A 22,083-nucleotide genomic window follows, 5' to 3' on the forward strand; every position below is an offset into this window, starting at 1 on the left:
CGTTTCCGTTGCCTGTTCAGAAGAAAGCAACACCAATATGACCAAGTCCGCTACGCCGTCGTTGACCAGTAGAGTGCCGCATCATCCACCACTTTCTGTTCCTGGCGGCAGCCGCGCATATCTTACACTTGTCCATGAGTAAGAGAAGAGTGACTGGCCGATAAGCCCCACAGGCTTCATCTTGACTTTAAGTCCTGTTCCATCAACTTCATCGTTATATATAGTACCCACAAGTTCGTATTGATAGTCCTAGAGGGCTATATTGTCTTCGTAAAGAATGTTTATATCAGATCCCAATCGCCGCTTCATCCACTCCCAGTTAGACTTAGCAGACTTATTGTCATTTTGAGCATAAAACACTACGTATAGAGGTGCTTCTAAATAATGTCGAAAATGCCAAGAGTGCGGGCGTAGAGAGGACTTTGAGGCTGACAAGGAGCTACGCGTCTACATATCCAACCAACAGCGAGCATCACTCATCACAGCAACTCGAACGCGAACAGCGCCCGTACTCCGTTCTTGTACAGTGCCCAAAACTTTAAAAGAAATAGGATGGTTGCCGCGGATTACATCATCTTGTTGCACACCCAACAGACACAATGCACGCAAAATCCGCAACCACGAACTTTATCCAGAATTCTTTAAAAGTACGACGTCTCTCACCGTCCCTTGTCTCCTCTTCCCAGACCCATTTCTTTGCACCTTTAGAACAGAAACTCGATTTATACGTCTCGCTTTTGGAATCCTTGCTCCTTCTATCTATACTTTTGGTCACATCGCTCTTCACCTTGATACGCGCTCCACAACGGCGACCAAAACAATGAGTTGCTTGTCTTGGGAGCGTTTCCCCCCAGAACTGCGCCTCCTTCTCCTCAAGCACATCGCTGGACCCGACCCAGACCCACACCAGGGGCCCAGACATTGCTCAGAGGCAGAGGCGGCAAGGAGGGGTAGGGCAACGGGAGCGAAACTGCACACATACGCGTGGGCGCCGTGTGCGGCGGTCTCGCGCGAGTGGCAGGCTTTTTTCGAGCGACGCACGTTTGCGTCGCTGGCGCTGTTTAACGACGACGTGGGGCCGTTCTGCGCGGCTGTTCGGCGCCGTGCCGATCGGCTGGCGTATGTGGGCCGGCTGCGGCTGACCATCGACCTGCCCGGGTACACATGCGAGGAGTGTGGCACAGACGAGAATGCGGCGACGCTCAAGCGCAACAACATTGTCTTTACGGGCGTTCTGTGGCGTCTGCTGCGCGGGCTTGGCACATGGACGGGCCCTGTGTCACAAGAGCGGGGACTGCGGCTAGAGTTGGGTGTGCGCTCCATCAGCGATGGGCAGCACATGTGGCAGGAGTACCGCATCTTGCATCCGTACGGCACGATACGCTGTGGCCAAGACTACTGGCGGTACTTTAGGGAAACACGGCACCTCCGCAAACATTGTAGGTACGGATGGGAGGAATGGAGGAGCAGTGGCTTTGTCATTCCGCGAATCCGACTACCGCCCGCGGGCTTTCGCCGTATTTTCGGGACACGTCCCCTCGCACTTGACGCCGATGGTGTCGAGGTAGATGCAATAAACACGGGAGCCAAGGAAAACAAGGATGACACGGGACGGAAGCGGTGCAGAGCAGCCGGCATCTGCGATATCGGATGCGTCACGGCCCACCGGCCGCGCCGATTGTGCAGACACTTGTCATGGGCCGCCGGTTCTTCCGCGCGATGCACCCCGATACTTTGCACCACCTGCTCCATGCGTGCTTTCCGGGCGTGCAGCAGGTGCATCTGGAGCCGTGGCGGCCGCTGGATGCAGCCAACTTTGACACCATGGAGCGCGGCTACAGCCGTCTGCTCGCCGATCTGCCACCGTCGCTGCGTTGTCTCAACCTATTTTTGGAGAGCAGCCATACCCTTCACCGGCAGTTTCGTGGCTTTGACGGCGAACCCGTCGGCCTCACGGCCCTGACCTTTCGCCGACTCCGCCCGCAGCTCGGACGCCAGCTCGCCACGGGCAGCAACAACCTGGCCGTGATCAACGTCGCCTTTCTCTGCAACGCGGACGACTTCTTTGCAGCCGCGGCAGGCCTGCCCGCAGCGACACACACGTGGCCGCGGCTCGCCACGATCGTCTTGACGGCGCCGACGCTGGCGCCCTCCTCGTCGCCCGATGCCATTGTGCGACTGCTGCGGCGGGCGGCGGCCGTGGCGGTGCGGATGCCGCAGCTGCGGGAGGTCGAGCTCTGGTACGTGTGCTGCCAGAACGCATGCACGTTTTCGGTCACGCTGGCGCCGTTGGCGCCCGGCGGCGCTCTCGCGGGGACATCCAGAGGGGCGGCACCAGAGGCGCACTTGACTCTCCGTTCCACATGGCCGCTGCAGGCGGTGCTCACGAACCGTGTGGTGGGCGCGTGGCGGACGGTGACCAGAGAGTGGGTCAGAAGGACATGGCCGTCGGCTGACGAGTGTCGTCTTGACGACTGTCTTGTCGTCACAGTTGAGACGCTCCAGGTGAGCTCAAGTGCTATGGAGCGGGGCATGGATGCGCGCATGCTGGTGCTCACCGGCAGCACACTGGCCAGCAAGTATATATTTCGGCAGTCTTGCGAGGACATGCAGATGGAACGGACCGGGAATTGGAGATCGCTTTTTGTGGTAGTATGATATTGAATTTCATGGCGGATATGTATGAAAGGTTCTTATTTCGGAAATGTACTTGTGGTATAGAAAAAAAGGGAAATCAAAACGAGACCCACGGCGGCGCCAATACAATATACAATACATTTTACGTATATTTTTATTCCGTTTCCGTGTTTCCAAGTCATCTGAGCACGGAGGTCTCTTGACATATTTGCATCACACAAGATTCGAACGGAAGTGGGCATCGGAGGTCAAGGCCAGTCGGTGAGCAGACTCATCCTATGGTGTAGTAAACTCCAAATCCGTTGAACGGTCATTTGAACAGTCCCTCATGTACCAAGAAAGAAAAGAAGAACGGAAACAGTGAAAGAGCGAAAGGGCTTCAGGGCAGGGACGTCCAACGCTCTTGCCTACTGAGGTTGTAGGTGCAATGAGCGTCATATTTGTTGGCGACAGGTAGCGCCTTCCTGCAACGCAAGATGCAGTGACCCAGCCCAGACATGTTCTTTCCATAATAACAGAAAATGTCAATAAACAGAAAATGTCAATAAACAGAAAATGTTGGAACCAAAACATGGTCGCAAGACGATGTTTCTCCACCACCACAGCTGCATTTACAACGCCCACCACCGTCACAGACAGAGACCACGAACAACAACAGCAGCAGCAACCAGAAGAGCAGCAACAGCAGCAGAAACAGCATGCCGCGTGTAAGAGTCTTCCCCTGTAAAGCTACGAGTCCATGCTACTGCGCGCCTAACTAACATGCGCTGTGACAGGCAACTACAGGTCGTGGCCGGCGTGGTCGGCGTGGCCGGCGCCAAGGCATCGGGAGGAGCCGAGCTGGCGGAGGAGGACGGCTTCGGGCCGACAATGAGGACCTGCTAACGAGAGCACTGGCGATCATGCGCGAAGAGGAATCGGAAGAGAACCGCAGGACCGCCGAGAATTCACGCCGGGAGACCATTGAGCGATTCATGCATGAGGCTATCGATGCCGCACAGGGGGCAGAGATGGCAGCGGAGCAGGCTACAGTGGCGAGAAATGAGGGAAGAGCCGAGATTGCTGCCGGACTGGTCTGGAGTCCGGGCGATGCTGCGGCCGAAGCCCGCCAGGAGGCGGAGACAGCTCGTGCGGAGAGAGAGCGCGCGGTGGCGGCAAGGGCAGAGATGAGGAAATACCGCCCCACCCTCATCGAAGCTGAAAGTATGGAGGTCCAAGTGTCGGCAGCGGCGAGGGCCGCGCAAGTTGCGGAGAAGATGGCCGAGAACATGGTGGCAGCGGCAGCGGCAGCGGCAGCAGCGGCGAAGAACGAGGCAGACTACCATCTGCATCACCCGCAACTAGGCGAGGTGGTCGGTATGGCACGCGGAGACGACATTGTGCAGTTTCGCGGCCTTCCCTTTGCTGCAATTCCGGGTCGATTTCGACAGGCGACTTTGCTTGAGCAGCTCCCAGAGAATCCGTTTGATGCTCGGCAACCAGGGTGAGTCACCTTATGTGATACCGAAAGGCACAAAACTTACAACTCACATTCTCTAGCGCATACTGTCCCCAGCCACACATGCCGTTTCTGGAGTACTGGGACGGAGGACCGGTCAGTGGCTCTCCAGAGATTGCCATGCCGCCGATGGACGAGTTTGCCTGTCTCAATGTCGACATTACGGCACCTCGGTCGGCCGTGGAGAGCGGCAACGCAGGCGTGCCCGTCCTCTTTTTCGTCCACGGCGGCGCGTACATCGGCGGCAGCCACAGCGTCCAGGTGGCCCGGCGCGAGGTCTACGACGGGACCGATCTCGTCCGCGCGTCCGTCGCCGCCGCCCTCCCCGTTGTCCTGGTCACCTGCAACTACCGCCTGGGCCCCTTGGGCTTCCTGGCGTCGGAGGAGCTGGCCGCCTTCAACGCGGCCCACGGCGAGCCCGTGGGCAACTATGGGCTCCACGACCAGCGGCAGGCCCTGGCGTGGTGCGCGCGCTTCATCGGTGGCTTTGGCGGCGATGCCGGCGCGATGACCATCAGCGGCACCAGCGCCGGCGGCAGCTCCGTGCACTTCCAGAGCATCTATCCGGGCCCGCGGCACTTCCAGAGGGTGATCGCGTCGAGCGGCACGATGGTTGGCATTGGCCCGATGCCCACGAGCTATCAGCAGAAGAACTTTGATGCGTACATGGCCAAGGTGGGCGACGACGGAACACGCCGTCGTAGAACACGAGGCCGCGATGCGCTTGACATGGTCCGGCGACTGCAGCAGCTTCCTGTGGACGACATGGTCACGCCCGTGACGACGGACATTTACTATCCCGTTGTCGACGGCGAGTGGATCAAGGGCGGCCACCTCCAGGACTTGGAGACGCCGCGCAGCGAGGACGGCAACGAGCCCGATCTCATGATTGGTGCCTGCGCGTACGAGGTAGGATGTCGCAGGTCACAGTTCACAAACTCAAACCGCCGGGGGCCCCGTCCAATATGCTAACGGCTGTTGTGTCCCTCGACCTCAGCAAGATCTCACAGAGACCATTCTCATGGACAGAGGCACCCGCCAGCCCTTCGCCGATAACCACATACGCGGCAAGCTGTTCAACTTGTTCGCGTCAAACGGCATGGTCGCTGACGCCAGCGCGTTTCCTTCGCCGCGCATCGCCAACGACTACGGCCTCGCAGCGATCCTCGAGACGCCGTCTGCGGCCGTGGCGCCGTGGGCGGACTTCATGGCCGACGTGGCCTTTCGCCTTCCGCCGCTCCACATTGCCCTCCGGCACCGCCTCGCCAGCCGTGTCCTCGTCTACAACATCGAGGCCACAAACCCCTACCCCAACTGGCCCGCGTCGTATGGCCGGGCCAACCACGCCATCAGCGACCTCTTCCTCTTCAACGCTGCCCCAGACCAGGTTCCAGCAGAGCTGCGCGATGGGTACGGTGGCGCTGTCGCACAGATCCGGTCGGCCTGGCTCCGCTTTTGCCACAGTATCCTGCCTTGGCCGCCCCTCAGGACCACGGACGGCACACTGGGGCCCATCTTTACGTTCCAGAATGGACCGGCCGGCCGCTTGAGCGACACCTTGGAGGAAGCAGTTGGTGAGCAGAAGGCGACGAAATAGAGGAACATTCTGCAGTCGGACGCGACAGTGTAGACAAAGGGCCTCGTGCAGGATTAACAGACGTCATGTATTGCCTTGACGACTCGAGGAGCAATTGTTATTATATGAGACAAGACTCAGCCTATGATTACCGTGGCCAGTAATCAGGTACATGCGAAAATTAGTCCAAAAGTATTATACAGGAAAGGAAAGGAAAGGGAAAAAAAGGAATGGCAGAATTTATGTTTTGGTCGTTGTCGTCCACCCTCCACAATCGTCTACAGCTGCACCCACGAAATCTGCAGCGTCACGCCGGACTGGTCCTTGGTGTAGATGGTGCCCTGCGTCGTGCCCGACGGCACGGCCTTTGCATAGAACGTGTTGGACGCGCCGTGCGTCAGGAAGCTGCCGTCGTAGCCAAAGTTGCTGGCCGTCGTCACCGTGCTGGCGCACAGCAGCGAGGCGTCGTCTTGCACGGCGCACTTGCCCTTGGACGTGTTCAGCGTGAAGGCGACGCCGTCGGCCGCAGGCGTCGCCGTATACGTCGCCGGGGTGCCGCCGCCGCGGTACCAGGTGCCCGCCGTGATCAGGACGCCACCCGACGCGACGCCGGGCGACGAGACCTCGAGGTGGCCCTTGCCCGAGAGGGCGACGGCCGAGCCCGATGGGGCGGGTGCCGACGACGACGAGGCTACCGACGAGGCTGCCGACGAGGCTACCGACGAGGCGCTGGACCGAGTGACGGTCGACAGCGTCGAGGACGGCGCCGGCGTCGACGAGGGGCCGGACGACACGACCGACGACGGGCTGATACCGCCGCCCGGCGCAACGTTGGCGCCGCAGACGTTGAGCAGAGCCACCGTGGGATCGTGGTCCGACGTCTGGTCGTTGTAGTTGACCCACGTGTTGACGTGCAGGTGCTCCTCCTTGGGGGCCAGGGCGGCAATGGCGCTGCTGACAAACACGTGGTCCAGCTCCTCCATGTTGTTGTCAAACGTGTACGTGTAGCGCTCCTCGGCCGGGATGCCGGCCGCCACGTCGAGGTCCACCATGCCCGAGACGTTGGCAAACGTCGTCACGGGCTGCACGACGCTGTACTCGTTGAGGTCGCCCCCCATGATGACGCGGGCGTCGCCGTCGAGCGAGAGAATCGACTTGATGAACGCGCCCGTGATCTGGGCCTGCTGCGTGCGCTTCGCCACGGGGAGGTTGACGGGCGGGCGCAGGTCGCCCTGCAGGCTGGAGCTGCCGCCCTTGGACTCCCAGTGGACGTTGACCGTGAAGAAGACGTGGCCGCCCACGACCGTCTGCCACGCGGCCGCGAGCGGCTTGCGGCTGCTGGCCCACGCCGCATTGGTCGGGTCGATGCGGCCCGGGTTGTACTTGAGCGCGGGCTTGCCGCCGTTGCTGGGGTCCGCCACCACCGCGTCGGCATCCAGCGCGCCGCCGGCCGTGCCCGTCGTGCTCTGGGCCAGCCGCACCACGGCCGCGTTGTACAGGTACGCCTGGCGGATGTTGCCGCCGGGCTGGCCGCCGTCGGCGTCGTTGGCCGGGTTGATCCACGTGTAGCTGTACTGCAGGCCGCCCTTGCCGGCAATGGCCGCCACCAGCGTGCTCAGCGTCAGGGACGAGTCGACGACGCCGTTGTCCGTCGCGCCGTTGTTGTCCTGGATCTCCTGCACAAACAACACGTCCGGTGTCTTCATATAGTCGACAATGTGCGCCGCCACTGCAGCGACGTGCGCCGAGTCCGACGGCGCAAAGTTCTCAATGTTGTAGTCGCCGACGGTGAGGCCCGCGCACGTGCCGGTGCTCCGCAGCGTTGTCGGCGGCGGCAGCGCCGGCGCGGCCGAGCTCTTGTAGACGGGCGCCACCAGCGGCAGCAGGTAGTAAAAGCCGTACTGGTAGTGCACGACGCCCGTGATGTCGCCAAAGGTGTCGCCGATCTTGTACGTCGTCACCGCCTTGGCGCCGTCGAGCGGCGCGCCGACAATAATCGCCTCCGGGTTGGCGTCTTTGCTGCCCAGCGTCAGGCCGCCGCGGCCGTTGCGGCCCGTCGCCGTCCAGTTGCCCACCATCCACGTCTCGCCGTAGCTGTTGGGCTTGGCGACGGCCACGGGGCGCGGGAGCGTGACGAGGTCGCCGTTCAGCGCCTTCCAAAAGTCCAGGCCGTACACCTCCGGCTGCAGCTTGGGGTTCGCCACCGACACCTGGCTGACGTTGTTGGGCACGCCGAAGATGTCGCCGCCGTCCAGGCTCGTAAACTGCTCCGTGGGCGGGCTCAGCGACGACGTGCTGCCCAGCACGCGCGGCTTGGGCGCCCCGCCCTTGCCCGCCGCCCAGCCCTGCACGACGGGCGACTCCAGCTCCGTCGAGTACAGGTACGCCGCCGACGAGCGGTACTCGGAGACCTTGCCGCTCAGCGTCAGCGTGTCGCCGATGGCGATGCTGGCGTTGCCGCCGAGCGTCGAGCTGTACACGTACAGGCCGTTGCCGATGCGCGCGTCGCACGACAGCTTGGGGCTGCGCAGGAACAGGCCGGCCGACGACTTGGCCGTCACCACGCCGACAACGCCCGAGACGGACTGGCCATTGTACGGCGACAGAAACCTGTTGCCCGTGATGTCGTGGATGCTCTGGGCCTGGGCGACGACGGCCGTCAGGGCGAGCGTGGCGAGGAAGCTGTTCATGGTGAAGGGTGCCGATCAGTGCCGATGAACTGTATCCGGTCGTTGAGGTTGACCTGCTCCTGTAGGTCTCGTTTTGCAACGACGATCCCTCCTCTTTATCTATTTATTTCCCAGCTTGCCATCAGACGACTGCCCTGCCGCCATCCGAGTCCGCCTGCCCTGTCAGGAACAGGAAAAGAACTGCACCGATCTGGGTTCGCGTTTCCTTGTCAGCCAATAACGCGCCCGACAGTGTGGCAGGCCGGGGCCAGACCTAGACCAGGCGACCGGAAACCACGTTCTAATGAGCACAGCTGCGCATCTGCAATCTAAGGCATCGTCCATCCTTTCCGTCTTTTCCGCATGCGATTAGGTGCTGTTGAGCTTTGGGGTGAATGGTCGTCGATGAAAGTTTATTGTGGTAAATGCATGCCAAGAGCCCCTAACGACCAGCGGAAAGAGTAGCCAGGGGCACGCTGGAGCGTTCCTTCCAATCGTGGCGTCAGCCTCTCCCGCGTGCCTCTCGATGGGGTCTTGGCATTATCTACTGTGTACTCATCCACCACGTCCTTCAGTCTTGAAGCCCCTGTCCGTGATGAGACGGCCGGCCGGAGTACGAAGTCGGTTTGTGTTCCTGGAGCTGCCAAGGCAGGCCTTGTCGTTTAAGAACACCGACGCATTCGTTTCCTCTTCCTTTTTATCAATAGTCGATGAATCGAGGCAACAATGGCGAGGCGGCAGTCATTGACGAGCGGGCCGTTACGTACTCTTTTACTCTTTACTCTCGTCTGGACGTCTTGCTTTGTTGTTTTCGTGCCGAGTTGGAAATGTCGCCATATGGTGGGTGCCTTGATTCGGCACCGCAAAGCTTGGAAGGCGACTAGAGATGTATTAAACATGACGTTGGGTAGAGCCAATCAGAGACAAAACAAGAGCAAAGAACATTGCGTAGATTCTACGATAGTCCCTACATTGCAGATTTCTACCAACTAAAAATTCGGGTAACGAATAAATAACACAGGCCGGCAACAGGCAGATCAGCAATCTCTTCTCCCTTCCAAGTAAAAGAGCGTGTGATCCAGATGATACGACAAAGATAGCATGGAAGTTTTCAACATGCACTACAGAAAAGATCGACTCTCTCGCGGGAAGCGCATGGGAGGCGACAAACGGCACACGGCACGAGAGGATCAAAGAAAGCAAGGATTGTAAAGTAGGTGGACGTGTACGGTGGACATGGCTAAATAAGTTCGCGTTGCAAACACCACTAACAAAAGCTGCCCTGGATCTAGCCGTTTTCCCTGTCGGTCAGTGTCTACCAGCACGTGCGCTGTCTCGTACGAAGACCACGTTTTGCTGTTTCTTTTCTTTGAAAAGGACTTGACGGAAGCAAATAAGCTATGCTAGGACTCCACGTCAACTGATCCACATGTTCTCTCATTTCTTTTCAACCGCGTTGCCCTTGTGGAGCAGAAAGCAGGACTACGGGGTATTACTTCGTACGATGAACAGTCGGTCTATTTGTGCCGTATTGCAAATAGCAAGGAGAACCAATCAACGTCAAGAGCCATGGGAACACATATATTACACATGGCATCGGATGCAGGGTACATCATGTCGGATGAAAGAAAACGCTGTCATATAAAGTCTGGCCATGGGACCCTAACATAATACTATGCACAGAAACGTACCATGACACAAGCAAACCACGGCTCCAGCCATCCCTTCTCTATAAAATACATCAAAGCCTCAGTCTACAGCTCGCCCATGGCGGGCGTCTTGGCACCGTCCACGCCGGCACTCTTCTCCAGCTTGTCAAAGTCGGCAAACGCCAGCTCATACGCGAAACCCAGCGTCATGCGCGCGTGCTGCAGCATGTGGTCAAACGACAGGTACTTGATCAGGTCGTCCGTCGAGTGGATGTGCTTGTCGCTGAGCTCAAACGACGACTCAATCACAAACGCCGACGGGTAGCCCGCCTTGCTGGCCGAGGCATGGTCCGAGCACGCGTAGCCGCACTTGGTCTCGACGTAGGGGATGTCGCAGTAGGCCACAATGACCTTCTTGATAAACTCGGTGAGGGCCGGGTCGACGTAGTCGACAATGACCCCGACGCTCTCGACCTGGCCGGCGTCGAGCGTGCCCTGCACGTAGCCCGTCATGTCCTGCTGCAGCATGGCGCGGACGTCGTGGCCGGCCTTCTCGTAGGCGCTGAAGATGGCCTGCGAGCCCAGCAGGCCGCCCTCCTCGGCCGAGTACCAGTGGAACTCGACCGTGTTGGGCGCCTTGCCGGCCTTGATGTCCTCCGACTGCAGGAGCGCCGTCAGCGCCTCGAGGATCGTGACGGTGCCGCTGCCGTCGTCGTCCGAGCCAGGCGCCGCCAGGATGGACGGCAGGAACAGGTTGATCGAGTCCTGGTGCGCGCCCACGACAATCGTGCGGTTCGTCTGGCCCGGGATGCGCGCGATGATCGAGTTCTGGCCCCACGGGTGCGGAAAATGCTCCACCGTGATGCCGCTCTGACTCTGGAACCCGCCGGCCGCGCCCACAATCTTCTTGACCTGCCCCAGCAGCCACTCGGACGACTGCCGCCCGTAGTCCGACTTGTAGTAGCGCGTGTGGAACGACGTCAGCTTCTCGAGGTGCGCCTGCAGCGACGCCTTGTCCAGGTGCTTGGCGAGCGGGGCCACCTCGGACTGCAGTGTGGCGTTGGCCGGGAAGACGCGCGTCTTGCCCGCTGCGTTGACCTTGACGGCGTTGATGGCGCCCAGCTGCTCCGTCGCCGTAATGTCCATGAACCGCAGCCCGTTGCGCTTCAGCTCCCACTTCTCCTCCTCCGACACCCAGCGGGTCTCGCCCGGGCCCAGCTCAATCAGAAACTGCTCGGCAGCCGCCACCTCGGGGTGCAGCTGGACGTTCTCGCCGTTGTGGCTGTCGACGAAGCGTGCGGCCACGGCCGGCAGCAGCAGCGCGAGGGCGTTGGCGGCCTTCATATTGAGTGTATGGGGAGGGAGGAATGTGAGCGAATGTGGCTTTCGGGGGAATGTTAGCGTACACAGTGTCGATGATTGTCCTATGGCCGTTCTTGTCCTTGTTTTGTTGTTGTTGTTATTGTTGTTGCAAAGGAGAGCTGTCCAGTTGTTTGAGGAAGGCGAGTATGACGGATCAGAAACAGGCAGCTCTCCGCACTGCGTGACTGATAAGCAACGGCGGTGGGCTATCTCCTTCCTAGGCTGGCCAGGCGGCGCATGTATGGGTAGTGGGTCTTATTCTCAAGCATGAGCCCATGTGATTGGCTGGGACCAGTGCGGAGAGTTTCACAGTGGATTGCGTGCCACGCGGTCAAAGTGGTACGTCTTAGAGCCGGATGCAGTCACTAACGCTGAAGGACCCACTGTGGACGTTAGGCACAATGTAGCGAGGCCCGAATAGCATACAATCCTACTTTGTAACTGTTGGGCATCTGATGGCATAACGGACAGAGCTTTCCTAGTAAAATTTGCCGACATCATAGTCATTCCGTATCAAATCAGTTGCTTATCAAACTGCTTGCTTCCTCTTCTTGCTCTCCTACATGACGTGGCATGCGCACGATCCACGCAATGTAATGTACTCTGTCCTTACAAGTCAAAACGCTTTCTATATGTCGATGGTCTCTATTCAAGGCGGACGCTTATGATGGTCGCTTCCACGCTTCCATTCTCGTTCCGTCCTCCTCGTTCCTTACATGCTGTCTTCCATCTGCCGGCTCCGCGTCTTGGTCCAGTTGTCGTGCTCGGGCTTGCCGCCCTGGCTTTCGAGACCCATGCCGCGCTCGACCCACTCCTTGCTGCCCATCTGCGTCAGCCGTGACAGTGCACGCCCAAAGGCAAAGGCCTCCTCCTCGCCGGTAAACAGGTTCGAGTGCTTGAGCTCGGCCATCATGTTGTGGCCCTCCATGCCTTCGACGAGGTGCTCAATCGACTCGTTGGTACTCTGGCCTTTGCCGAGTGTGGCCGTCGTCGTGCCGTCCTTTGTCAGGCTATCGATGATCTCGTCCTTGGACACAAAGAGCTGGTTGAGCGGCACGGCCGTCGTCAGCACCAGCTTGGCCTGCGCCTCGTAGACGGCGTCGATAAACGTAATGAGGCGTCGCGCGAGGTCGCGCTGCCGGTGCGTCATGCCGGGCACGTCCGTCACGATAAACGCGTCGTACGCGCGCACGAGCTCCAGGTAGTCCGCGGCCGACGTCGGCTTGCCAATCAGCTCGTCAAACGTGAACCAGGCACACCGGCCGCTGACGCGCGGCACATGGATCTCGCGGCCCCAGACCTTTTGCACCTCGGGGTGCGGTTCCGGGTGCTCGCGGTCACCCAGGAAGCGGAACCACTTTTCGGCGTGCGACGCCGCGTGGCTATCGAGCGGTGTGTGATAGACGCCCGAGGGTGGACGGGGAATCTTGCGGTAGTCGGTGGGCGAGTCGAGGTTGATGACATGCAGTCGTCGCTTGAGCAACTCGATCGCAGGAATAAAGGACTCCCGCTGGATCCCATTCTTGTACAGCTCGTCCGGCTCGCGGTTGGACGTCGTCACGAGAACGACGCCATGCGACATGAGCGCCTCCAGCAGCCGTCGCAAAATCATGGCGTCCGCCACATCGGTGCACTGGAACTCGTCAAAGCACAGTACGTTGCCCTGCTCAGCAATGTCGGCCGCGACAAACGGCACGGCGTCGATTTCGTTGCCGTACTTCATCTTCATATGGTGCAGCCGCTTGTGCACATCTTGCATAAAGTTGTGGAAGTGGATGCGCGTCTTGGACCGCACGGCGCTCGGCAGCGTGTCGTAAAACAGGTCCATGAGCATGGTCTTGCCGCTGCCGACGTCGCCGTATAGATATAGGCCCTGTGGCAGGTTCTCGGGGATCTTGCCGAGGGCCGCCTGTTTGGGCCCGCTGCCGCCAAAGAGGGATCCCATAAACGACTTGGGCTGCGGCTGGAGACTTTCAATGTCCGGGTGCACGACGTCCGGCGCATGGTAGTGGCACAGCTCGTCGTGCATGTGCTGCAAACTCTGTATGATTCCTGGATTGCGTATCAGTTATTGTCCTTTCGCTTCTCATTTTCCGTAGCCTTTCACGAGGGCAGACGTACCCCGCTGGTGCTCGTCATTCCGCAGGCGGCCGGCCTCGACACGCCGGTCGTACTCTTGCAGCGGCCCAATGTCGTCGCGTGTCGCCTGCACCGTGTTCTCTTCCGTTGCCGTCGCGATGCTGGCATGTTGCCGCCGCTGGCCGGTCCGCGCACGTGTCAGAGGTGACGATGCTGCCGGAGACAGTGTCGAAGATGGTGTAGCACCACATTTTGGCGTCGAAGCAGGCCGGACATACGAGCCCGCCTTGGTCTGCAAGCAGCGCGCGCATATAGTCGCAGGTATTGCTGTCGGAGAATTCAAAGCAGGAGAACCAGCCGGCGCTTGTGGCGGGAGTGGACGTCGCCGAAGCGGTGTTGGTCGCCGCACGAGGCCGCGGCGGACGGCCGGGTAGAAAGAGGAGGGAGAAGACGAACGGGCGATCATTGCATCACCGAGGGTCGGTGGTGGTCGAGGGTACAGTGGTGAGGTTGCGGTTCGCGAAAGAGTGCAAGACAAGTCAAATGAAGTCAGCTGCGCAAAAGTGCAACAGGGCGAATTAGTCCCGCGGTACGGAAGTTGGAGAGGGCAGGAACAGCTGGTGTCTGGTTGGTTGGCTGGACTGCGGGCGCCTGGTTTGACACTGCCGAGATGCGGTACTGCGCTAAAAATTTCGAATAAGTCCCAGAGGCCCCCAATGTTCATAAGCATAACGTCACTGACGTCGCTACTGGGGGCCGGGATTTAACGGGAAAATGGCACCTCCCACCGCTGTCTGAACGGTTGTTGCAGCAGACCAACACGGAGGAGACGCCGAATACCGAGGATGACCGACACACAAGCAAAATGGGACGCAAAAAAATAGGTCTGGGAACTTCATCGACAATATGATAAAATGAAAATAAAAATGAAAAGAAAACTATCGTCATCCAAATAAGAGCGAAAAAACAAGGTTTTTACGTGCCATTATTCATTTTTACAGCGCAAGGGAAATATGTACAGATTATTAACATCATCCATCATACAACCCCTTTCTTTCCTACAGGAAGCACCCGGCCAAAGCCACTGTGACTGCCACCCACAAAGAGCGCTCGAAAGCCGCGGCACTGCTGCTAATGTCGGGGATAAACGGAAAGCACCAAGTGCTGGCCGACGTAATATTGGCACTGTTGCCGCCGCAGATGGTCCCGTCGGTCGTTCCGTTGAAGGTCGTGCCGTTGAACGCCAGCGTGCCACCCATGACGGCCGGAGGGGAGATATCGTGCGACGCATTTCTGGCCATAGTAGCGTACGTGGTCAGGTTGTGGTGGCTGGTCTCGCTGCTATTGTAAGTCGTGGCCGGGTTGACGACACCGTACATTCCGTCCTGGCAGTGCCGGCTGGCCGTGCAGTAAAAGACGAACGGCTCGGACGTGTGGACAGTAACGCGAAACGTGGCAAGCTGTTGGTCAGTATCATAGAAAAATAAAAAAATAAATTTTTTTAAAAAAAAAGGAAGAAAGAAAGAAACCCGACGGAGAGACAGTGAACTTACGCCACTCTCCTCGGCGGCGACTGGGATGAAGCCCGAGAAGAAGCCATTCGGAGCGGGCGCGCAGGCCTTGTCCCAAGAGCCGAGGGCCACGCTGTGGTTGCGTGGATAGAAGGAGAAGACGAGAAAGTCGCCGACGGCGGCCGATACTGTGTTTGGCGTAAAGGCGAGGCCAGACTCGCCCACGGTAATGGTCACAGTGCTCGGTGGTGATGGGGAGGTCGATGATGTCGGGGCTGAAGTCGGTGCAGGAGTTGGAGTGGTACTTGCTGGTAGAGCTGTTGATATTGGCGAGCGAGTTGACGACGTGCTCGATTTATGGTTTTGTTTTGTCGATGCGGCCAGGGTTATTCGTAGGGTCGAGGAGGCTGCGGAAAGTTGAAACGGAGGAGCTGAATACATCGGTGTTGTCGCACCCATTACACTGGTCGGTGTCGAAGATGTTGTCGTGGCCGACAAAGCTACACCGATGAGGGACACAAAGATCGCCTTGCGTAACGACATTTTGAAGACGACGTTTCCAGCAGTTGTGAATATTGCAATTTTTCAGTGATAGGAAACCTCGTTGGGTGTCTATCCATGGAAGAGATGTTCAGCCTTTAGATGAGGGCGGATACCGGACTCTGAAAACGACGAGACGGAGATCCGGACAACTGTACGTTCTCTGTTATATTTACCTGTTACCTTCATTTTTCTTATTTTTACCAGAGAAAGGATTCCCAAACGGAGGCTTACGCACTCCGACGGGCATTTGCATGGCCTTGGTGACACCTGCTTTGCTGTTTCCCAGCACCAGTACGCGTCACAACGAGGTAGTACTGTAGGGCCCATTTCTTTTGCTTTTGGCGATGGGCACATATTTTCTCTTTCCCCCCTAAGAGGGAGGAGTTTTGTTGTTCGTTTTCTTTCTCAATCGCTTGGAATCTGCATATCTCAACTGTCTTGGTCCCACAGACGAGATTCGTTGGAAAGTTGAGACACAGTCACATTCATGCAAACAGGACGCCGAATGTGAGCAAAGGTGCAATAACAGACGACTGCCAGGGGGCGACCACTTTAGACACGAGGTTATGAATGTGAACGGCACGTTACAACATTTTTCTTTACGGTCCTGAGTTCGTATGGAAGTTTAAGCATAAGTCTGCGTGGCCATGCAACCGAGCGCCAATTTACGATGCTTGCCTTGTAAGAGGCGCTTTTAGTGTGCCATGTAAAACATACAACATTTTTTGTTTCCAAATATTGTACTTTTTTTTTATTAAAATATTACGGAGAAGGTGAAGAAAATAATTCCTAAGATAAGAAGTAAAATGGTGAACATGCGACGAGTCAGTTGTCAACTTACAGGTGAAGAAAAAGAGTGGAGATCTTTTTAGTCGCATCTCGCGTGTGGCGTCGTTCCCCACCAACAAGAGAAATTTCACCTCTCCCTCATAAGCACTAATAACGCTGTCAGACTTCAACAAGAAGTCCTAGCTCCTGTCTTCGAACAGGTTCCGTGGTGCAGTTGGTTAGCGCATCGTACTAATATTTCTTCAACGAGAAATCCAATGCGAAAGTCGAGGGTTCGAGCCCCTCCGGGACCATTATAACTTTCTTTTTTTGAAATTCAAGAAGGACGGTTCGTTTTTATTCCTCGTTTGCCCTCAGTCTTCCATTTTTGTTATATTTTTTTGTCACTCATTTCTATCCGTGTTCGACATTTTATCAACAAACTTTCATGTTACATTTACTACGCCAAAATAATCGTTTGTTATTTCATCGTCCAAAATTTAACCCAAGATATTCCTAATGAAATTAAACGCCATCGAACCCACTCGTAGTTGTCCAAACTTGTACCTGTATCCAAATACGCCGTGAAATCATCGTCTGCCTAGCGGCATGTTTCAAGCCCTCCATCAAATCCCCTAACCCCTGTCATCTCGCCAATGACCTTGGAAGTGGTGCTCCACCAGCGTCTGCTTCGACCGGCTCCTGCTTGCGTGCGAATGCGGCACGCCCGTCGCAAACCCGTCAATCGGCAGCACCAGCGTGTCTCCGAACAGCTGCGGTTCCCTTATGCCATGCAGTGTCTCCCACGTAATGCGCGGCTGCCCGACGCCCGTGCCGGCCACGTGGTTCAGGTGCTCATAAACGACCTCGGTCCACGCGGCCGGGCCGGTGATGGCCAGAACGTCCTTGTCGGACAGTTTTCCCGCCAGAAAGCCTCCTTTTAACTTGGCGCCCTTGGCCAGAATGCGGTCCAGCATCGTCCAGAGTGTCGGGTGGTTAGGCGCACTCGCCAGGGTCCACTGGCAGAACTGGACCTCGTAGGTGGTGTCCTCGACGGGCGGGCTGGAGTCGGACTCGAGGCCGACAATGAGGCGAGTTTCCGCCCGAAACTTGCCGGGGACCCAGTCTCCAATGGGCTGCACGAGCGTTGTATCCATGTCCGAGTAGACACCGCCGTGGAGAGCCAGCGCGAGGTAGCGCATAAAGTCCGCACGCAGCACACGCCGCTGCATGCCATTGTACTGTGTGAGGGCGTCGCGGGCAAAGTCAAGCGTTCTCATTTCGGGCGCGGCGTCATTGATACGGGCAGCTCCGCCCGTGTCGCTGAGGCTGTCACTGACGCTGCCGCCCTCCACACTCTCGGTCGGGCCAGTGGTCTGGCGAAAAGTGTCTGGGTAGATGGGCACGCGCTGCAGAACCTCTCCCGCTTTAGGGGTAGCCATGGTGACAAGTCGGCGGACCATGCTGAGGGCGCCGCCCTTGTCCAACAATGTGTACGAGTATGACGGCGAGCGGGACAGCCAGGTGCCCAGGGAGGTTACGGAGAGAACGCTCGGTTTGAAGTCGAGGTAGATTTGCCAAATCTTGGCAGGGATGTGTGGAAGATGTGTCGTTGTCGTCGTGTCAAACTCGTCGACGGCCATGTTCGCAACATACTTTGCAGCTTCGGCCTCCGCCGCAGATTCCTCCTCCCTTTGTTTCGTGGCGTTGATCGCCGGCACGCCGCCCCAGGGCAGGTGTCGCATGCCACCTGGCACGGAGAGGCCGTGGCCTTGCTCATTGAGGTGCATCATGCCTATTGCAAAGAGAAACAGGCCAGCAAGAATCAAAATGATTCGTCGGAACCGGGCAACACCAGCGAAGCGGGGTCGAAATAAAAATGCTGATGCGCGTTTTGGTACTGACATGGATGCTGCGTCGGATTCGGTGCACCACGCCCCAGCACCTGCCAAGCGCGCAGACTGTTCGGCAATGTGCGTTTGCCACCGAGACAACATTGTGTCCTGCGGTGACACCGTCATGGTCGCGAAGTGTGTGAATAGTAGCTAGCACGACGTGTTTTCCGCGTCGTTTTTCGCGGCGATGTTGAGCTTGCCGGTTGATCCGTCGTGCGTTGCTACCCCGGGTTTTGCGAAAACGAGAAACCAAACGTAAGGATTGCAGGTCGTCGAATGTCGTCTAAGGACCAGCTTCAACCCGCAACCTCCGTTGGTTTCGGCAGGATCCGTACGATGTGTCAAGCAAGAAAGCTGTAGCCGTACTTCTCGTGTACTCCTCCAGCGACCGTCGAAAGAACCAGAGTGCTCAGCAAATATGTGCGAAGAGTGTCAGTTATACTCCGTTCAGTCGGTCGTGAGATTTGGTACAACGCCCGACGGTTCGATACCGGGAGGTTGGAGGGGAGCTCAGGGGGGCCTAGAAAGGTGAAGGTCGAAATGGCCAGCGCAAGGTTCTGAATAAGAGGCCTGGATTGGGCGTGTCAGATCGAATGACTTTGGCCGTCCTCTTTTGCTGTGCTCTCGATACGAGGTTGCAAAGCTTGGCAGGTACAAGTGGTAAAATACCAAGACCGAATCGGTTGCGTTGGGATGAAGAAGGGCAGTTTCACGTCTTCTCGTCTCTTGACTTCTCTCCAGAATTGAAATGGCGGCTTTCGAGGGTCTGTGCCGTAATACATATGCAGAACAAGAAACGCGGCCCAAGTAAAAGCTATGCGCGGCGCGGCCCATCTTTTGTCTCCGGTCTTTGCCGTTCGTTACCCTGCCTCCTGTCCTCGTAAGACACCAAAATCAAGAACGTATTACTTCGCCCCAGATGTCCGCCCTCTTCCATCTTACTTGGGCCTTGTCGAAGACCAGGACTGTGGAGTGTGGACCGAGAAAAAAGTGGAACCAATGAGATCAGAGCAAAAAGCTCTGAGAGACGAAAGGCAGGGAGAAGATGGATGGTAGCCGAAATTTAAGTTTTAAAGCAGGAGGTGATCGGCGACGCGCAAATGCGTGACGAGTCCCTACATAAAAGGAAGAAAAGGGGTTAGTCAGGCAGTCAGAGTGTTTGACTTTGTGGGAACTGTCTTGGATGACGACGAACAGGGCCCAGTAAGTTGCTTCTCCCATTGTCACATTGTCGTCACATCGCTGGTCGTCTGACATTGGAAAGGAGGCAAAAGTGTCGAGGAATGATGGATAGAATGAAGCTGGTTGTTCGCGTCGACATTCTTACGGTACATTCTTTTAAAGAGAGCCTCTGATCAAGACGTTGGAAAACGAAGATGTGACGTGAATCTGTGGTCGTGCCAAGTCCTTCTGCCGGTCGCTTTGCAGTGCCGGCCCCAAATGCCACCCGGGTCTAGCGGCAGTTGGCCGCATGTGTTGCTTCTTGGCAGTGACGTAGAGCTGGGAGCGCAGAGAAAACAATGAAACGAAAAGTCCGAGACAAAGTAAAATCACACCGAAACAAAAAGTTTGACAAAAGCAAAGGCAAGCGGACGATGTGATTCGAGATCAGGAAGTGGAAGTTGCGAATTCATGCGACGTGCTACGACTGGAAGCCACGACTGACGACAAACCATTCTAAGAAAGAGCGATGTGCACAGTAGGTGGCGACGCGTCACGCAGGTCTGATGGGAGGCAAGCGCGTGAGTCGTGGCCATGTACTTCGTAGGGGAAGGACAGAGCAAGAGCATGCGTTGCCTTTCGTCGCATTTTCACCTGAGATCTGCCCCTGAATTGCTCCCACGTCAAATGTGTTGCCCCTTTTCCCCCCTTAAAAGTCGCACAAATAAGCACGCAACTTGCACACGAAGAACAATTCTTGCAAACGCCACGCGGACCACGGCATATGAACCGGCGAGCACTGAGATACTTACGAGATGTACGGAGTACTGATTCTCAACATCAGCTGCGTTCCAGTAGTTTAGGCGACGATGCACAGCCAGACCTTGCGAATGGCTCCGCTGTCGTCCTCGGTCGATGGTATAAAAGAGGATCGTCAGACAGTGGATGCATCTGACTGCTAGATTGTGTTCCGTTCAATCAATATGGCCCTTCACTCTGTCATCTTGTTTCTTCATTTAAGAATGTTTGGAAGTTTGGACATGATGTGCAAACGAGAAGGTGCCTTTGTGCAAAACACGACAAGAGCCATAATGATATGGTTTCCAAGCGACTGCTTTTTATGCGACGGTTTGAAGACACGCTTCGTCTGTTGCCTGCATTTACGGCAGTCTCTTGATATTCTACTTTCTGCCTTATCCATGCTTGCAAACAATCAAACGACACTCGTCCATCTCGTCCAATCTCCTTACAGCTGCAGGTCCGACACTCGCCACACCAGCCGCTCGGCACTGGCCTCCTTTCTGCGCAACACATCCAAGGCCTTTTGAGCGCGCTCCAAGAGGGTAGCGCCTTCAATAATGCGCTGTCTGTTGGGCTTGACGATGCCTGCAGTCAACAACGCAGGAACGACGGTTGACTGCAGGTGTTCCTTGAAGAAGGGATCCTACACAGTTAGCGATGAAGAAAGGCATATGGACGACGCCTACACTGGGACAGAAAGGAGGTACCTCTTGATAAAAGTGCGCGCGCACACCGCGGGCTTCGACACCGTCGGCCCAGTTGACGGCAGCCTGTGTGTCCATGGCGTACTCGGGCGCGACGTCGTCGGTGGCATCGCGTACAATGACGGGCAAGAGGGCGGCGACGATGGTACCGTGCTGGGCCAGCTCGGCAATGGGGGCGAGGCTGCCCTGCTGGGAGGCGATGCAGTCGAGGACGTACGGCACGGCCGGCCCGGCAGGGTTGGCTTTGGCGCCGCTCTCCTCGGCAACGGCCTGGAGAATTTGGGCAGCCACATCGACGTCGTGATAGTCAAATACATGTCGGGCACCGAGGCCGCGCAGGTCTGCGTGGTGGCGCTTCGAGGCGGTTGTCAACAGGTTGGTGTAGCCCCATTGGCTCAAAATCTGCAGGGCGTATTGGCCACAGGACGAGGCGCCGCCCCAGATGAGGATGGGCGTGTTGGCGTGCACATTTGACGACGCAGGCGGCCGGGGCCACGCCAGAGGCAACCCGAAGTCTTTCGTGACGGCATGGAAGACGGAGACGACGTTGTTGGGCAGAGTGACAACCTCCTGCATGGAGAAGCCAGCGGGGATTTTGCCGAGACTCGTCTCAGGGACCGTGGCAAAGTCCTGATAGGCCTTCTGCTTGTTGTCCTTGAACGCGAAGCCAAAGACCTTGTCACCCACGCGCAGACTCTGGACGTCAGGCCCAACGGCCGTGACGGTACCCGCAATACCGTCGCCCATGACCTGGGGGTGCGTAACGAGCAGGCCGCCGTCGTTTTGGTGCAAGTCGAGCGGCGTCGAAGCAGTCCATTCGACGTGCACCTGGACCTCACGGCCGGTAGGCGTTGGCGTCGGGACGTCGATGAGACCCAGAGGGGCCCGCACGGCCACGGTGACGACTGCCTTGTGAGTGGACATGGTGATTCAAGTGTTAAGGAATCAGAACTGTCAAGTTGTGGTTTTATTACGTTTGATGATGCTTTCTTTGATTCCTCTTTTTCGTCGTTTTTCTTTGTGTTTTTCTCCCGATTACTTTCTTTGGAAAATAATGTTTGGCGTCTCTTGAGTTGGTTAAAATACTTTTTTGTCTATTTTCGTCTTACAATGCAACTCTAACACAAACATAAATGTTTTAAACTATGTTCGTGAGCCAAATCCGTCGGATCACTTACACGGCCGTTGTCGGATAAGCCGACTTACTTAGGCGGTTGGGCGCCAGAAGAG

The 22,083-nt window shown here is 57.2% G+C and overlaps 7 protein-coding genes and 1 non-coding gene across 8 annotated transcripts; 2 read left to right on the forward strand and 6 right to left on the reverse strand.

The window, feature by feature from the left end:
- Positions 1–820: 820 nt before the first annotated feature.
- SPBR_08069 (uncharacterized protein) lies at positions 821–5,732 on the forward strand (the record flags this gene model as incomplete). The annotated part of the gene is made up of 6 exons (XM_040766307.1): positions 821–1,439; positions 1,619–2,579; positions 3,299–3,344; positions 3,414–4,120; positions 4,177–5,044; positions 5,178–5,732. The coding sequence occupies 6 exons, from the start codon at positions 821–823 to the stop codon at positions 5,730–5,732; spliced, it is 3,756 nt and encodes a 1,251-aa protein (XP_040614590.1).
- A 257-nt stretch (positions 5,733–5,989) lies between these two features.
- On the reverse strand, positions 5,990–8,401 carry SPBR_08189 (uncharacterized protein; the record flags this gene model as incomplete). Its single annotated transcript, XM_040766427.1, has 1 exon — positions 5,990–8,401. The coding sequence occupies one exon, from the start codon at positions 8,399–8,401 to the stop codon at positions 5,990–5,992; it is 2,412 nt and encodes an 803-aa protein (XP_040614591.1).
- Positions 8,402–10,134: 1,733 nt separating this feature from the next.
- SPBR_08502 (bacterial leucyl aminopeptidase) lies at positions 10,135–11,373 on the reverse strand (the record flags this gene model as incomplete). Its single annotated transcript, XM_040766740.1, has 1 exon — positions 10,135–11,373. The coding sequence occupies one exon, from the start codon at positions 11,371–11,373 to the stop codon at positions 10,135–10,137; it is 1,239 nt and encodes a 412-aa protein (XP_040614592.1).
- Positions 11,374–12,103: 730 nt separating this feature from the next.
- On the reverse strand, positions 12,104–13,936 carry SPBR_08311 (uncharacterized protein; the record flags this gene model as incomplete). Its single annotated transcript, XM_040766549.1, has 2 exons — positions 12,104–13,443; positions 13,513–13,936. 2 exons carry the CDS (start codon positions 13,934–13,936, stop codon positions 12,104–12,106), a joined length of 1,764 nt encoding a protein of 587 aa, XP_040614593.1.
- A 592-nt stretch (positions 13,937–14,528) lies between these two features.
- Positions 14,529–15,524, reverse strand: SPBR_08582 (uncharacterized protein; the record flags this gene model as incomplete). The annotated part of the gene is made up of 3 exons (XM_040766820.1): positions 14,529–14,930; positions 15,024–15,256; positions 15,437–15,524. The coding sequence occupies 3 exons, from the start codon at positions 15,522–15,524 to the stop codon at positions 14,529–14,531; spliced, it is 723 nt and encodes a 240-aa protein (XP_040614594.1).
- Positions 15,525–16,512: 988 nt separating this feature from the next.
- Positions 16,513–16,606, forward strand: SPBR_09561. The gene has a single exon. It is a non-coding gene; the product is annotated as a tRNA-Ile (tRNA).
- A 321-nt stretch (positions 16,607–16,927) lies between these two features.
- SPBR_08457 (initiation-specific alpha-mannosyltransferase) lies at positions 16,928–18,313 on the reverse strand (the record flags this gene model as incomplete). The annotated part of the gene is made up of 1 exon (XM_040766695.1): positions 16,928–18,313. The coding sequence occupies one exon, from the start codon at positions 18,311–18,313 to the stop codon at positions 16,928–16,930; it is 1,386 nt and encodes a 461-aa protein (XP_040614595.1).
- A 2,281-nt stretch (positions 18,314–20,594) lies between these two features.
- SPBR_08523 (alcohol dehydrogenase) lies at positions 20,595–21,777 on the reverse strand (the record flags this gene model as incomplete). Its single annotated transcript, XM_040766761.1, has 2 exons — positions 20,595–20,792; positions 20,881–21,777. 2 exons carry the CDS (start codon positions 21,775–21,777, stop codon positions 20,595–20,597), a joined length of 1,095 nt encoding a protein of 364 aa, XP_040614596.1.
- Positions 21,778–22,083: the final 306 nt, after the last annotated feature.

This window comes from Sporothrix brasiliensis, assembly GCF_000820605.1.
Source record: "Sporothrix brasiliensis 5110 chromosome Unknown Cont22, whole genome shotgun sequence".
Classification (NCBI taxonomy): domain Eukaryota; kingdom Fungi; phylum Ascomycota; class Sordariomycetes; order Ophiostomatales; family Ophiostomataceae; genus Sporothrix; species Sporothrix brasiliensis.